Source organism: Astatotilapia calliptera, chromosome 17 (assembly GCF_900246225.1).
Source record: "Astatotilapia calliptera chromosome 17, fAstCal1.2, whole genome shotgun sequence".
Taxonomy (NCBI): Eukaryota; Metazoa; Chordata; class Actinopteri; order Cichliformes; family Cichlidae; genus Astatotilapia; species Astatotilapia calliptera.
The window spans coordinates 35,747,589-35,763,631 of NC_039318.1; the positions used below are offsets into that span (position 1 = coordinate 35,747,589).

General features: G+C 42.0%; 3 protein-coding genes across 12 annotated transcripts in view; 2 read left to right on the forward strand and 1 right to left on the reverse strand.

Annotated features, from left to right (window-relative positions):
* lrmp (lymphoid-restricted membrane protein) overlaps nt 1-3,500 on the forward strand; it is a 29,950-nt gene extending 26,450 nt beyond the window's left edge. For 4 of the 7 annotated variants that reach the window (XM_026148220.1, XM_026148219.1, XM_026148222.1 and 1 more), the window contains exons 37-39: nt 401-526; nt 2,018-2,166; nt 2,728-3,500. In XM_026148220.1, the coding sequence (XP_026004005.1) occupies nt 401-526; nt 2,018-2,166; nt 2,728-2,870 (418 nt within the window). In that variant the 3' untranslated portion in view covers nt 2,871-3,500. Of the gene's footprint in view, nt 1-400; nt 527-1,403; nt 1,431-2,017; nt 2,167-2,727 lie in introns of all 7 variants that reach the window. The other 3 variants (XM_026148224.1, XM_026148225.1, XM_026148223.1) reach the window with 2 other exon arrangements.
* Nucleotides 3,501-3,557: 57 nt separating this feature from the next.
* On the reverse strand, nt 3,558-14,523 carry dnai7 (dynein axonemal intermediate chain 7). Of its 3 annotated transcripts, XM_026148228.1 has the most exons (17): nt 14,460-14,523; nt 13,130-13,147; nt 12,858-12,936; nt 11,757-11,845; nt 11,542-11,646; nt 11,317-11,454; nt 10,945-11,079; nt 10,737-10,840; nt 9,756-9,944; nt 9,573-9,679; nt 7,608-7,768; nt 7,368-7,527; nt 7,081-7,295; nt 6,828-6,986; nt 5,925-6,038; nt 4,304-4,362; nt 3,813-3,871 (listed from the first exon to the last, which is right to left on the reverse strand). In XM_026148228.1, the coding sequence occupies exons 1-16, from the start codon at nt 14,502-14,504 to the stop codon at nt 4,351-4,353; spliced, it is 1,830 nt and encodes a 609-aa protein (XP_026004013.1). In that variant the 5' UTR covers nt 14,505-14,523; the 3' UTR covers nt 3,813-3,871; nt 4,304-4,350. The 3 variants fall into 3 exon arrangements, with proteins under 3 accessions (XP_026004011.1, XP_026004012.1, XP_026004013.1); XM_026148226.1 differs by lacking the exon at nt 4,304-4,362 and having other exon boundaries at nt 3,558-3,871; XM_026148227.1 differs by lacking the exon at nt 4,304-4,362 and having other exon boundaries at nt 3,558-3,871; nt 12,858-13,012; nt 14,460-14,505.
* A 1-nt stretch (nt 14,524) lies between these two features.
* lyrm5a (LYR motif containing 5a) lies at nt 14,525-15,763 on the forward strand. Of its 2 annotated transcripts, none has more exons than XM_026148233.1 (3): nt 14,525-14,588; nt 14,794-14,849; nt 14,937-15,763. In XM_026148233.1, the coding sequence occupies exons 2-3, from the start codon at nt 14,805-14,807 to the stop codon at nt 15,147-15,149; spliced, it is 258 nt and encodes an 85-aa protein (XP_026004018.1). In that variant the 5' UTR covers nt 14,525-14,588; nt 14,794-14,804; the 3' UTR covers nt 15,150-15,763. The 2 variants fall into 2 exon arrangements, with proteins under 2 accessions (XP_026004018.1, XP_026004019.1); XM_026148234.1 differs by lacking the exon at nt 14,525-14,588 and adding an exon at nt 14,597-14,692.
* The last annotated feature ends 280 nt before the right edge of the window (nt 15,764-16,043 follow it).

A 16,043-nucleotide genomic window follows, 5' to 3' on the forward strand; every position in this document is an offset into this window, starting at 1 on the left:
ACCGTATGCTTTCACATGTTTGGAAAACTAATGTAAAAGCTAATGCTAAAGATGATGGAAGTCAAGCGCTGAATAATCTCCAAATAACTGAAAGGTTGTGAAATTGCTTTATGGCTTTGTGCTATATTTAAGCATATACTCTGCATTGCTGGGAATGAACTGATTCATGCAAAACAAATTATAATTTCAAACATGACTTCATGTCTGAGAAATTACTGGTCTGCAGGAGGTGAATATAATTCCATGACTGCTACAGGGGTGTCTCTCTGCTTGCTTTTGTTAGCTTCATATGCATGACTTTGGCATGTGTGCACACAAAATTGTGGTTTTGTAGCAATGGTCATATGTCATTGTGCAGCTCAAAAGTTTGTTTGAATGCCTAACCCGTGCATGCCCACAGGACAGCCTGCAACAACACAGACTGCCAGTCCGAGGAAGAGCAGAAGGAGGAGACAGTGGTGGAGAGGAGGTCCAGTCTCAGTGAGCTGGGCAGCAAACTCACCTCACTCATTCTGCCCCTTAAGACGTTAGTCCAACTAAATGCCCACCGCTACCGTACGGTAGCACTACTGTCTGCCAACAAACCAAGAGACTGACACATGGTGAAAGAGTTGATCATTTGGCTGTGCTCAGGTTCCAGTAGTTGTAACCTGAACGTCTTGTGATATCAGAGTTCATAAGTGGCATATTAATGTTTTTATTTTAGAATGGAATAACCGCTTCATTGCCACTTATGAACTTTCACTAGTTACTGAAATTTTGTGATTGTATAGAGATATTGCATCATAAATCAATAGTCATGTAACATTTTGGCATTAATGATGATATCAATTTTAAGACACCATCCCCATTTATACTATTTGGTCAACACTGCCCTGCTGCTGTGTATAATGATAACGGAGGCCTGGGTCAAAGTATCATTAATACCAGAAATGTAATGTGTCTTTAACATCTGATGTTCACATCCTTTTGTTTCAAAACTTTGAGGACGTTGTGGGACCTAAGTGATGAAACTCTTTCATGATGTAGATCTGTGCTGGACTAGCTTCTATGCTCAAGGGGCTCAGAGGCTTTTGTTTGAAATTCATCATTTCCTTCAGCTGGAGACTTTGTGTGTTTTTGTTTGTTTTTGGATGTGTTCTTTTTAATGCATGCTTTTTTATGTGTTGTGTTATGACTTGTTTCTGCATTTTTTTTTTTTTTTTTTTTTTGATTCAACGTGATAACCAGTCCAAGTTCTCCAGGCTTGCTTTTGTCATCTACTAACATGCTCGGCCACCTGTTTTATGTGCAAACCTTGGCCTGTTCCTTTGTTTTCGTGAGGTGACAGATCATGCAAACTATGCAGATCAGGTGTTGTTCTGAACTATCCTTTCCTCTTTTCCTCCCTTTACATCTCTCAGGAATCAGGATGAGCTCTTTGTAATGCTGTAAGTGTGTTGGGAGAAAATACAAAGTGGGAAGTGATTGTGGATTCTGACTTTGTCTAAGGGGGGAAAACACTATTAATGCATGCAAAAGGCCTATGTTTATATGGAAGGAGTGCCAGTCAAAGGCCACTTACGACCTTGCACGGACTCTAAATTGAAGCGGCATTCCTGCTGTTGACAGATCTCAGGCCAAAATTATCTGTTGCCTTTGCCTGATAAGCTAATGCTGAAATCCAGCTCAGTGCCAACTGCTATTAACAACTGCTGACATCTTTCTATGCTAACAGTGATGTGTATGGTTGTGCTTTGATGCAGTTATAAGATGGGTGGTTTAATGCACTTAACTGCATTTAAATTGTAATTTTAGCCAAGTCACAGCTAATTTACTGCCTGCTGTAATTAAGTTACCACAAATGACCAACAGATTTTACTGTGTTCATGACAGTGTCCTGAAATAAGCTAACTACGTCACAAGTATTTTTGGTAACTTAAGTCTTTCGCTTTATCTTTTTAACATTTTATCTTTTTTTCCCGTAGTAACCATGTCTTACCTAGTTCGTGTCATAACGTTATTTCGTTTTCTTTAGGCCTAGCCCTTCATCCAGCCCTACATCTACAGAACCAGGAGCGGCCCAGTCTCTGTCCCATAGTTTAACCAGTTCCCGGACGGCAGCAGCAGTAGCCAGAGGTGGCAGGGGTCTTTGGCTTTGGCTAGCCATGATGGTGCTCCTAGCGGGTAGGCTCCTTTTGTTACCATTACTGGTTTAAACCTAGGAGAACCACTCCATTGACTGTATATAAAGGACAGACCGTGACATCTTCCACTCGTTTGTCATGCCCCCACCTTGAAGTCTCAACGTTGATGCTTTGGCAACCCCTAAGTTGTGTAATAATGGTAAAGTTATTTTGGCAAATAAACTCCTTTATTGAGGGCCTAAGCATGCTTGGAAATTCATGAAACTTTACATACCTGTTGATAGTTGGTCTAATTGCAAAATCTTCCTCCACCTGCGTTTTTAATATCGCCCCCTGTTCAGTTTTTCTGAAAATGTGCCATCAAAATCAAAACTGCCATATATGCATTTGACACCAATATTGTACTTTGTTCTTGATACCGTGCGTTTTAAATCTTTACCTAGTATTTTTGTGATAAATTGCATCAAGGTACCCAGCAATAGCACAGCTGTAACATTCAAGTAAAACATCAATAATTCAGAGATTGTTATCCATGCAGAAGTGGGGGTGTTTTCTTAATTAAACAAAGGATTCTTATTGTTATCATTGTTTATTTGCATAGGTCTCCTGGCACTGCTGGCCAGCCTGGTGATGCAGCCAGCCGTAGACGCAGCCCCTGTAGGGACCGGGGACTCCTGGATGACCATCCAGCAGCTGCTGTGGCCCTACACAGGGCTCCGGTACAATGGCCAGCCCCCTGTCTAGTCGAAGTCCTGAGGGTCGATGGTGCTAGTGCTCATCAGCCCTCCAGAGATATTTATTGCACTGGGAGAGCAGAGGCTGTTGGGATGTTTACTGTGCCTGCAAATTCCTATAAGACTTGCATCGACAGCACAGGCCTGGCCTCAGGAATAGTTAACCCCATAGAGGAGTTTATGCATCACATTATGTTTGCTAAATAAGATTATCTGTGTGTATGCATGTGTGATAGTGCTGCTCAGCTGTTCAGTGAGCTGCTCCACCTGTGGCTTTTTAAACACATTTTATGTACTTGAGGATGCAGGAGAATACCAGCATTTTTAATGGAATTTTACCTCATCGGTTGCTGAGGACAGTTTATAACTTAACTCTTTAAACACTGGTAATAAAACTCTTAAGTGTTTATGAAGTCTATATTTATGAGTTTGCTAGTTTTGAGTGGAAAATGTGATTATGAGTTTTAACTTGTATTTCTGCATTATTACAGTTTCAACACAAACGTTTTTTTGTTTGTTTTTTTTTTTGTATTTTCCATCTTCAAGTTTTTGCTGTGGTTGCCACAACTTCATACACTTTTGTATGTTCCAAAGGAGATGCGTGGATCTTTTCACAAATAAAGTAGCCAATTCTACAATAGAAGATGTGTGTTATGTGTATCCAAGTGTACAATTCAAATTCAGCTCTCTCGTTGTTGTATTTAGTCGTGCATTTTTAAGTTTATTTCACTGGGATTATGAATACATCAGGGGCCTTGTGGCACAAAGCAGGCTCTGCACTGTGTCGACAAACAAATGATGGGAATTTCTGGTCCGAGCGACGCCATCAGGACTCATGGTGTCCTGAAGCAAGTGGATGAAGGTGGAGTGAAACTCGCTGCCAGGATAATGATCTGGAGAAAAAGCTTCACTTGTTTCTGTGATCGCCAGCTTTCGACTCCTCTGAGCTCCCAGAAGGTACAGACTCCATGAGTCCTTGGGCACGGGGGAGGGATTGTGGTGCTCACACACCTGGCAAAGAGAGTTTTGCAAGTTGATGTAACATTAAAGCATATTAAATGTTAGCCAATTTCATCTCTGTTCTGTCTGCTCAACTATGGTCAGTAACCTTTTGGTGAGAATCAGGTAGTCACAAGTTAATATCACTTTTGCTTCTTGGTTTCGTGTTCTATAAAAAGCCTACTGTTTTACCTTTTTCATATCTCTGGCTGCGTAAAGGTTGATGTTAAGAGAACCCAGGTGGTAGTCTGCTTTAATCTAGAGCTGCACTAGAGAGAATGGTAATTGGAGACTGCAGCCAAACCACAATTGTTGCAACTGTGTGCCGTGTCCTTGACTTTGAAATGGCTGCTTCAGAGACCGGGCCCAGGTCTGAGACCACATGCGGGGGGAGGGTGAATTGACAATTACATAAAATCGGGTTTTCAATAATACCACAATTACCTGTGATAGCTCTCAAATCTACTGCTGTCTGCATCAGACATGTGATTCTATAGCAGAGCCTGGGGCAGAAAACAGAAAGCAATTCAGATAAACAAGACCGGGCCGAAGGAGACTCAATATGTTTGTTTGCCGTCTGTGTTAATGTGCTGTTACTCTGCTACATGTGTAAATGCATGCATCTGTCTGAGCTTCTCTGCAGTGTGTGAAACTGAATTGGTGTTATGCAACAGAGCTGCTGTCACACATCCTGCAGTTAGAAACTGAAGGCATCGCTCAACAAATGTTACGCACACAATTTGTGGTGCAGCTGGTAAGACCAACTAGACTTCTCAATTAAAAGGTAAACTCTAACCTGACCTTCATTCGCTTCATGATTCTGTAAAACGTGTTCACTTATTTATCAATTCTCAAATTGAACGTCTGCTGTTGGTCTTAGTACATGGAAGAAGATGCCTCCTCCTCTACATGGAGTTTTAAAGTTAAAAAAAAAAAGAAAAATAATGGTAATGAGATACAGATAACATTCACCTCACTTTACTCTACGTACCATAAAGTGGTACAGCTGGCCAAGTAGCACTAAGTAGACACAGGATTTAATTCTGGTAATTTAAAATATTTGAATTGCGTTTGCCAGTTTCTCGAGTAGAGAGGATAACGCTGTTCATACTGCATATTAAACTAACACAGTCCCCAAACAGCTGCATTTTGACAGAGATGTTATGTAAATGCATCTATTAAGGAAGTAAAAGAAAACCTTAAAATTTCCTGTCTTTGCACACTGCTGAGAAAACATTTCTAAAGAGATGTTTCAAATCTCTAAAACCCTGAATACTGAAACCTGCTCTGCCCATTATAATAAAAATGATAGGTTGTCAAAACAAGACACATCCTTGTATGCATCATTTGTCCAACATCTCCCCCGCCTCCCTCCGATGCTTCTTTGAGTTCTGCTGTTTAATTAAATCCCAGTGTTACTGCACAGCAGGAATACACGAGGCTCAGCTCTAAACACTCAGAGGACTGAGTAAAGAATGACAGGACGGAGCCAAAGTTATGTCTCGCTCTCCACTTTGAGCCAATCGGGTGTATTAATTATGCAATCGTTCTGAAAACATGTCCACCTCCCATTCTAAATAACTAAACACGTTTTTTAGTTTTAAAATTCAGCACAGTTTATGCAAAATTTTCTGGCACAAACTTTAGTAATTCACGTTTTCTTGGTTCATTAATTGATCAGGTAGCAGAGTCGTGCTAATTGGTACAGACTGACTCCAGTTGATTACAGCATGTTTGCATTTGTAAAGTGGATGGCGATTAATCGCAAACCTTCACCAATCTCTTTGAGAGGGATTGCAGTCGGTCCGAATCAGGCAGAGACAGGTTACCTCCCACCTGGCAACATGCTGAATCTCCTTGCAACCAAAAGTGGTCCCCACAACTTCTTGTGGTCATTCCCAGGTAGCAAAATTATTTTCAGCACAATCACTCACCAGCCACAGTTTTTTCTCCTGCTCGCACAGAGGTAGCCGTTCTATTTTTACTCTAGTGTGACTGAGGCCTTAAGTAGATAATGGAGTAAAATACTACATTGCATAAAGTGTATCTATGTGTGAGAGAGTACCTGCATGACCAGATGCTCAGCTCCACATTTAGCATTCCACTTGCTCCACGAGAATGCACAGGCAGAGGAAAAGAGGGCCATCTGTTCGTAGGCAGCGTGCTGTGTGAGTGGGTCCTGAAGAGGACAGAAACCCCACAGATCATTTCGTAATTCTTAATACTGCAAAAACACAATAATTAAATTGTTGTTTAAAACTACATATCAGGACCGCTTCAGGCAGCCCTGTGTAAATGCAGAAAAACGTATTTATCTTATGATTTCATGGGACACTTACATGCACTGTGTAATACAAACTTTGGTTCAAACCTTTTAACGTAATGCTACCATCAGGTGAAAATCTCACCAACCAAGTCACACGCTAACTGACATTTCCGTCTGTAGTCATTTATATTTGGTGTAGGGCTGTCAATGCTAACGCTAACGCAGTCATCGCAAATAACGCTATTTACTTTTTTTTTTTTTTTAGCGCAATCAACCCATCTGGAGCGCAGAATGACTCAAAATCCCTGAAATGTCTCTGTCAATGCATTTTGGGCAGTTTGTCCATTCTGCGCTCCAGATGGGTTGATTGCGTTAAAAATTTTAATCGTCATGACGCATTAACGCCTTAATGTTGACAGCCCTAATTGGTGACATGAAAAGCACTTATTCACTTCTTCAGTCAGATGAATGAAAAGATGCACAACAACTGGGGGTAGTCTGAGCTGCTTAAATAGTGGGTACCATGTGAAATATCAGCCGAACCTTGTTTTTCAATCTCCTCATTTAAAGGGGCGTTCAAGTCCATTTTTCCATTCTGAAACCCATTTGACTTCATAAAATGCATTTCAATCTTTGAAGGATTCTTATTAAGCTTCTCATATTAGCGTCTCAAATTTAGCATCTTGGTTTTGTGTTGCAGACCTTGGCAGTGCTGCTGACGTATTTGTGCGCGTATTCATTCACAAAGATGTTGACCCCAGCATCGACCATGGCCTTCTGCAGGTCCGAGCCACTCATCCACTTTCCGATGAGGTGAGAGAGCCCCCCCTCTTGCTCTGATTGCAGCATACATTTATTATCCTATCAGTGACACAGATGCACAAATTGTAACAGTTAAGCCACATCTCCTGTTTATTTCCTGCGTCTTGCGTCCACAGTGCTCCTGCCGTCTTACCTGAATAGTGATGCTGATGTTTATGAATGCCCCGTTGACAGTGTAGAGAGCAGAGTCCTGGCCCAGTGGCCGGAGCTCCCAGCTCTGAAAAGGAAGGTTGGCGTAGGTTTTCTGCATCAGCGCAAATGCTTGGAAGGAGTCCATCTTGAAAGAGATTTTGGCCTCAGACTCATCATAGGAGATGTCGGTGATACCATCCATCCTCCACTGCTTACCTTTGGGAGTAGACAGTTTCAATATCTTTGACTTTGTGGGGTCTTTCAGATGTATTTCAGAGTGTGGTATACCTGCAGCATCCCAGCGAGCCACTTGTGGAGCTTCCAAGAAGACAACAGAGTCGGGCAGTGTCACAGACACCCCAATAAGAGGACAGGGGAGAGCCTCGTGGCCATCCAAACCAGACTTCTCAGCCTGATAAGAGAAGACCTGCATACCTGTCCTCAACACCTACAAACAAAAACAGGCATGCACTTTGAGTACAAGTGAGGTTTGATCTCATGCTAGCTGGAAGACCCTTATCTCTTCACCTGCACAAATTTCCAGCCATGGGCATATTGAATTTGAGGTGGGAGGTGAAACGCATCATAGTAGAATACTCCACCCAGAGGTGTGTACTCCATCAAGTCTACCACCTGGGCAACAGGGTTGATCACTGTGTGCTCCTCCGGGGGACCAATCGGATCCCTGACTGGTGAACAGACAGACAGAACTGTCATTAAGGCTTTTAGAAGAACCGCTGGTTAATTTGTCTGTGGAAATAAACACATTCTTTCTAAGCTAAGTTTACAATAATCATTGACATAGAGTTAGTTGTGACATAGTGTGATATGTATTTTTAAAACGAGTTTAGTTTATGTGCTTGCTTTTTACAGTGGGGCAAAAAAGTATTTAGTCAGCCACCGATTGTGCAAGTTCCCCCACCTAAAATGATGACAGAGGTCAGTAATTTGCACCAGAGATACACTTCAACTGTGAGAGACAGAATGTGAAAGAAAAATCCATGAATCCACATGGTAGGATTTGTAAAGAATTTATTCGTAAATCAGGGTGGAAAATAAGTATTTGGTCAATAACAAAAATACAACTCAATACTTTGTTATTGCCAACAAAGGTTATGTTACAGAGGTCAAACGTTTACTATAGGTCTTTACCAGGTTTGCACACACAGTAGCTGGTATTTTGGCCCATTCCTCCATGCAGATCTTCTCGAGAGCAGTGATGTTTTGGGGCTGTCGCCGAGCAACACGGACTTTCAACTCCCGCCACAGATTTTCTATGGGGTTGAGGTCTGGAGACTGGCTAGGCCACTCCAGGACTTTCAAATGCTTCTTACGGAGCCACTCCTTTGTTGCCCGGGCGGTGTGTTTTGGATCATTGTCATGTTGGAAGACCCAGCCTCATTTCATCTTCAAAGTTCTCACTGATGGAAGGAGGTTTTGGCTCAAAATCTCACGATACATGGCCCCATTCATTCTGTCCTTAACACGGATCAGTCGTCCTGTCCCCTTGGCAGAAAAACAGCCCCATAGCATGATGTTTCCACCCCCATGCTTCACAGTAGGTATGGTGTTCTTGGGATGCAACTCAGTATTCTTCTTCCTCCAAACACGACGAGTTGAGTTTATACCAAAAAGTTCTACTTTGGTTTCATCTGACCACATGACATTCTCCCAATCCTCTGCTGTATCATCCATGTGCTCTCTGGCAAACTTCAGACGGGCCTGGACATGCACTGGCTTCAGCAGCGGAACACGTCTGGCACTGCGGGATTTGATTCCCTGCCGTTGTAGTGTGTTACTGATGGTGACCTTTGTTACTTTGGTCCCAGCTCTCTGCAGGTCATTCACCAGGTCCCCCCGTGTGGTTCTGGGATCTTTGCTCACCGTTCTCATGATCATTTTGACCCCACGGGATGAGATCTTGCGTGGAGCCCCAGATCGAGGGAGATTATCAGTGGTCTTGTATGTCTTCCATTTTCTGATGATTGCTCCCACAGTTGATTTCTTCACACCAAGCTGCTTGCCTATTGTAGATTCACTCTTCCCAGTCTGGTGCAGGTCTACAATACTTTTCCTGGTGTCCTTCGAAAGCTCTTTGGTCTTGGCCATGGCGGAGTTTGGAGTCTGACTGTTTGAGGCTGTGGACAGGTGTCTTTTATACAGATGAGTTCAAACAGGTGCCATTCATACAGGTAACGAGTGGGGGACAGAAAAGCTTCTTACAGAAGACGTTACAGGTCTGTGAGAGCCAGAGATTTTCCATGTTTGAGGTGACCAAATACTTATTTTCCACCCTAATTTACGAATAAATTCTTTACAAATCCTACCATGTGGATTCATGGATTTTTTTTCTTTCACATTCTGTCTCTCACAGTTGAAGTGTACCTCTGGTGCAAATTACTGACCTCTGTCATCATTTTAAGTGGGGGAACTTGCACAATCGGTGGCTGACTAAATACTTTTTTGCCCCACTGTATTTAAAGACCATCTTACCATCAAGTGCCTCCATCAGTGTTTGGACGTGGCTCACTTGGCTCTCTTCAGGCTCTGGACTGCTCCTCCTTGACCACAGACTGGCTGCACTCTGTGAGATGTGCATTCTATAGGAAGGAAAAGAACCCAGTAAATGAAGGAACCCACAACAGAAGCTTTCATCTTACCTCCCTCTCGCCTAACCTTTGGGTGGACTGCATCGCCGGGTAGACCCTGTTGCTGAGTGTGTGTGTTCTCAGATGAGTCATCCTGGCTAATGAAGATAGGTGGTCATACCGGGTGTGGAGGATGCACACAGCAATGTCACTCACAGCCAGCTGCTTGGGAAGCTCAAAGCTGAGGCCTGCCTCACTGAAGCTGACACTCTTAAACCTGGATGGACCAGGTAGAAACACAAAGAGGAATAAAACATCAGCCTGTGTACCTACAGGCAACATTTGTACAAGTCTGTGTTTAGGTACTGTCCACAAATTTCATCTTCATCATAAGGCACAGCTACAAATGATTGACTTTCTTTAACGTTGGAATGATGTTCATTTCTAGCACCATATTTCTATTTTTGGATGGGCAGCATCAGAAGGAAAATGTGGGAGCCAGCGACATTTGGCAGATCATGGTGGTGGTCCCCCTGTTCAAAAGGGGTTTCAGGAGTTCGTGGACAATTAGCCCATTGCTGCTGGATGAGATGATGAGGCGTTTCTGGCATGTCCTACTAGGATACCCTGGGCTGACCTAGAACATGCTGAAAAGATGTCTTTAGTGTCTCTCTGCTGGCTTGGAAATGCCTCAGTGTCCCCCCAGATGAACTGGAGGAGTTGGCAAGGGTCTGGCTGTCTCTGTTTAGACTGCTGCCCCTGCAACCCAAACCTAGATAAGCAGCAGAAGATGGGTGGACAGACGGACAGTTGGTCTGTCTGTCTAACCGCTGTCTGGCTTCCTTCCCGCTCACTTAAACCAACTTTCTTCTGAATGGCTGCTAAAGAGAGGGTTGAGCTTCTGTGCTCACTCCTAGAACTGAAGAGTCTGAAGTGTGAGCGTTGACTCAAAGAGATTCCTTACACATACACTGATTTCACCATGTGAAACTTTAATATGAGCATCCACCACTGTAACAGTGGATATATAACAGAATGAAATTCTAAGATGATAGCTTTATGAACAAACCTTGGAATCTTATTGAGGTTGGCCCAGAGACATAGTGTAATGTTGTCATCTTTGATCACAGTCTGCATGTTGCCTGTCTCAGTGCTGACGTTTTCACTGGCACTCTGAAACCATGGACACGCAGGGTTTTGGACTTATTGCTATATTGTTACTATAAATCAAACTGCATCCTGATGTGTTATCATAGGAATAATCAGGTATCTTGTACCTTAAGGATCTCTTCAGTAGCAAGGTGGTGTTTTGAGTGAATTAGCTCCTGCAAATTTATGAGAACCTTCTGGTACTTCTGGCCCTCCTGGGGATCTGTAACATCTTTGAGGAAATCTTCCAACTCATCTACCAGCTGTAAGAACAGATTTGTTATGTTAGAACACACAGCAGATAACTCACTTGAAGACAAGGCTTTAGTTACCTCTATTTTTAATAGCTCGAGCTACTTTTGTCCTGTGCTTAATTTTTCATCCTGATTATTATCACTTAATTATTGCCAGTTAACATAAAGAAAATTGTTGCTGGTTATTATCTGATAATAGGGAAATAAAATAACCTTACTGTCATTGATCAACAAACACATACAGACCTGCAGAGCAAGATTACACTGCTGGAGCACAAGCGTGATGTTGACCTCAGGGTCATCTCTCCATAAACTCATGTATGTATTCATCTCTTTCTGTACTGCTGGGTCTGGTGCACCGTCGCAACGCATGTATCGCTCCCACTGGACACAAAGCATACACTGCCAGAAATCCATCAGGGAAAAAGAAAATGTCCATATCTACTGGACAGAATGCTTGTGGATCCACACCTTGGCTGTCTCCACAGCTTCAGTTTTCCATTTGGTTACTGCAGTATGATTCTCCTCCAGTAGATGGTGCAGTTCCTTCAACTCGGCCTCTCTGCGCTCTAGGTCCTGTCAGAGAAAGACATCCAAGCACACAAAGCATTCCCAAGTACTCTTCTGTGTATGTACATTTCTTCTTTTATGCTTCATTTAGGGTTAATATTAAACTGGGCTCTTACCTTTAGCTCAAGCCTTTCCACTTCCTTCTGCTTTCTCTCTCTTTCCACTCTCTCCTGTTCTTCTCTTTCTGCCCTGATCCGGGCTTCCTCTACAATGTACATGTTACAGATACAGTGCTAACAGAGAACACATCCACCAACAAGCGCCTATCTCTCCTACTCATAAACAGCTACATAGAGCAGTAGATCAGTTGGGATCCCTCACTTCCTGATACCCTGAACAGTTTCTTCTCCAGATTGACAACACTAATGGAGGTGCAACCGTTGCTCCCCTTCAACTAGAGGAGCAGCATCAGCCCCTGATCCTGCAGCTCCACTAAGTGACTTGTTCTCTGAAGAGAACTAACACTAACAAAGCTGCAAAACCGGAAAAGGTGTCAGGGAGGACATGTGCTGACCAGCTGGCTGGGGTCTTTTTGGACATTTTCAATCTGTCTCTGCAACTTTATACTATCCCTGTCTGCCTTAGGTCCTCCATCATTGTGCCTGTGCCAAAAAAAAAAATTAGCTGTGGCCTGCCTAAATGATTACTGCCTAGTCGCACTGACCCCAGTCATCATGAAGTTCTTTGAGAGGATCCTCCAAAGACACATTAAGCAGCTAACAGACCTCAATTCAGTATAAGCTGGCAGACTGCAAAGGAAGGCCAGCCATATTGCTGCTGACCCCACTCACCCGGGACACGAACTGTTCATACCTTTGCCATCTAGGAAATGGTATAGATACATAAAGACCACTACCACCCGGCTGAGGGACAGCTATTTTTCCAAGAGCTGTGAAAGCCATCCGTCCACCTGCCCTTCCCCATGGACCACCTGCACGAACACTCACATCCAGTCACTTTACTCTAAAGACTGCTAAAGGCTTCTGCATTTATCTTTTTTTAAGTAAATCTTATTTATCTTTTCTACATTTTCTTTATTACCGAGAGCACCATTGCAATTTTTGTTACGTTCTAGCAACATAATGACAATGAACAAATCTTGAGAGAAGCTCAAAAAGTGTAACAGATTCATTTTTTTAAAAGTCAATTTCCCTTTAAAGTCTCAGTGCCAGAAACGCCACCTACACTGGAGGTTTAAATTAAGAGAGACTGCTCACCTTCCTCTCGAAGTCTCCTCTCCTCCTCCTCTTGCTGCCGCTTTGTCCTCTGAGCCTTGGACACCTTACCGGCCTTCTTCTGTGGCATCAGAGCATTGCAAGTGTAGTTTAACAGTGACAGTTCAGTGTGTACCTACTAGCAAATGGATATATTGCTGAAGAGAACGAAGCAGCGAGAAAGAGAGTAAGGAAGCTTCCTGTGTGTATCTTGAGCTGAGTTCTGTGTCTAATTGTCAAAGACAGACGATGTACTGACTGCCTGTTGCTCATACCTGTTGTTTCTTGGGAAGCTTTCATTCACAGGAAAAAAAGAGAGAAAGTTACAGAATGTCATGTTTCACAACAGAAATTCAAGAAACTATGTATCTATCTATATCTATATACACTATAGATAGATATAGAGAGGTGGGGAGTAACTAAATACAAATATTTTGTTACAGTACTTATGTAGAAAATCCAGGTACTTTACTTAATTATTTATTTTTCTGACACCCTTTTACTTTTACTGCCTACATTTCCAGAAGTAGTGCAGGTGACCTTTTGTGTTAGTGGAACTTCATAATCTAGCTAGCGCTAAGTGGCAGGTAATTTCAAATTCAACATTTCTATCAGCTAAAACACAGACTGTTTATTTACGGTTTTATTTCACAGGGAGAGAAAAGACTGTGAAATAACTTCACACTTAAGCTGATGATGTTTAGATTAATTCACTGAACTTTATACTGTCTACTGTAAAGACAATCTAATGAGTAGAGGAGTGGTGTCCGTGTCAGTGTAGAGGATGGACATCACCCAGGACATCTTGTGAAAACTGCTGACATCTTGCTAAATTCAGTTGTGTAAATTCACAAAGAGCAGCAGGTCAGCTGACCACAGCATGTACACAAATAAAATCTACTGAATCTCACATTAGACATTATTATGAGGTGTAATTCTTTTCCCTTTGCTGAGCCACTCCACAGATCTTAGTGTCCCCCACCTGCTGAATCTCACTTTAAAATCAAGAGTTAATGTTTAAATGTGGAGGCAACAGAAAACCGCTTCTTTTTTTCTTTTTTTAAATATTCCTTTCCACTGCATTGGGTCCTATATAACACATTCAAACTGGGCATATTCACTGGGATTATAATTTATGTTATTGTATTAATTTAGATTATTGTATTTGTGTTATCATGTACTAATAGTATAATGATATTATATTAATATAGCAGGAGGTTCAGTTTCCTTGTTAGAATTGTCCTACAAAGAGCTACTTTCTTTCTTGGAGTACATTTCAGAGCCTGTACTTTTCCTCTTTTGAGTAAAACAGTTGCTTCAGTGCTTCAACTATTGGTGGAGCATTTTTTTAACCCAGGTATCTGTACTACTTAGTTGTTCTACTTAAGTAAAGAAAGTCTGTACTTTTGCCACCTCTGTATATAAAGAGAGAGAGAGAGAGAGAGAAAGTGTCGAAGTTAAGAACTACGAAACTGTATTTCGTACAGTAAACTAATAGGTTACTACGTAATTGCGCTAACTGGTAGCCTGTAATCACATAGACCTTTAAAAATAATATTTAAGTTGGTCTATTATAAGGAAATAATAGAGGGGAAAAACCCTCACCATGTTCGTCCGCGCGTCTGGGTAACCGTGGCAACCTATACGCATGCGTACTTGCTATGTTTTTTATTTGCGACAGAACGAAACGACGTGCGACAACGTGCACTACGGAGTTGTCCCTTGCATTCATAGGTAAGGACGCAAGGAAAAGACATTTTTCTCTTCATTGGCGTACATAATATAACACGTGTAAATGTCAATTTGTTGCGCTTGGCATAAATGCGGTGCTCTACATGGTAATTCGTAAGCTAGCTGCTAAGCTAAACTTAATTTTGTGTAATGGTTTCTGTGTGCTCTCTCTCCTGACCTTCCCTTTCTCCTCTTCTCGTTTCAAAAGTGTGAAAGGCCATGTCCAACCCTTTAAAAACTGAAGTTATCAGGCTGTACAAAAATGTAAGTAAACTGGTGTTAAGAGAAACAACGCTGGGTGGTGTGCAATGCTGCAGAGCTTTAAAAATGTGTCTCTCCTCTCCAAACAAGCTCCTGTATCTCGGCCGTGAATACCCTCAGGGAGCAGCGTACTTCAAACAGCGCCTGAAGTCAGCATTCATGAAGCATAAAGACGTTACCGACCCGGAGAAGATCAAACAGCTGGTGGCCCGGGGGGATCATGTCATTAAGGAGCTAGAAGCTCTGTATTTCCTCCGAAAATATCGGGCCATGAAAAAAAGATACTATGAACCCGAAAAATAATGGCACACGCTGATAGCTCCAAGTGGTTTTCCTGGATTACAGTGTGGTAATCGGTTATTTCGGATTCACAAACACCTTTTAACACCTACCGGGTCCAAAACAAAGAACAGAATTTACATCAGCTGCTCCTTTATTAAACTCAACTAAGGTTGCCTCTGAAAGGGAAATAAAATCCTCATCTCTGGGTGTTGGAAAGCGATCATCACTGTCATTGATATTTTGTACCTAAGGCCACTCTTTCAATTTCATATACTGTTTGTAAGCCTAGAATATGTTTTATGCATTCTTTGTCCCATTGTCACATTTTAGTGTATTTAAAACAAATGCTTCACCAGATGAGTTACCCAGTGTTTACACCAAGGTGTCCAAATTGTAACATTGATCATTTGTACAAGAGGTTGTGTACTTTTTTTTTTTTTTAAAGCAGCTGTCTTTAATGTAATACGTGAGTTTTAGAATGTATTTCAGTGTATATATTTGTAAATACATGCTCACATTTTTTGAGAAATAAGTGTACATGGGAATGGATTCATGTGCTGTTACACAAAAGGCAAACATAAATGTTACAGATTTCTTAGAGTGGTGTCTCGTGTCATAATAAACCACAAACACAGCTTAGTGTTACTTATTCCTGCTATTGCAATCAACCTAAACCTTGCAGATCTAGTGTCAGTCTGCATGGATTCTGAAAAAGGAAGTTTTCATGAGACTATGAAATCCTATGACACAGTACTTGGCATGATTCAATGGGTTGTAGACCCACCTTTAGCACCAATAGCTTGAAATAATGTTTTCTTGAGGACTTATTCAGTCTCTCACATTCCTGTGGAGGAATCTTGGCTCCTTCTCTTTTCAGTGTTGCTTCGGTTTATTGAGGTTTGCAGGTATTTGTTC

What these genes read in the sequence shown, in the direction of transcription:
- dnai7 (XM_026148226.1), bottom strand. Translation starts at nt 14,504, where the DNA reads ATGCGTATAGGTTGCCACGGTTACCCAGACGCGCGGACGAACATG. An exon ending in AACCTCAATAAGATTCCAAG is followed by an intron (nt 9,945 to 10,736) that starts GTTTGTTCATAA and finishes TGGTCCATCCAG; the next exon opens with GTTTAAGAGTGTCAGCTTCA. An exon ending in ATGGCTGGAAATTTGTGCAG is followed by an intron (nt 7,528 to 7,607) that starts GTGAAGAGATAA and finishes TTTTGTTTGTAG; the next exon opens with GTGTTGAGGACAGGTATGCA.
- lyrm5a (XM_026148233.1), top strand. Translation starts at nt 14,805, where the DNA reads ATGTCCAACCCTTTAAAAACTGAAGTTATCAGGCTGTACAAAAAT. An exon ending in TTATCAGGCTGTACAAAAAT is followed by an intron (nt 14,850 to 14,936) that starts GTAAGTAAACTG and finishes TCTCCAAACAAG; the next exon opens with CTCCTGTATCTCGGCCGTGA.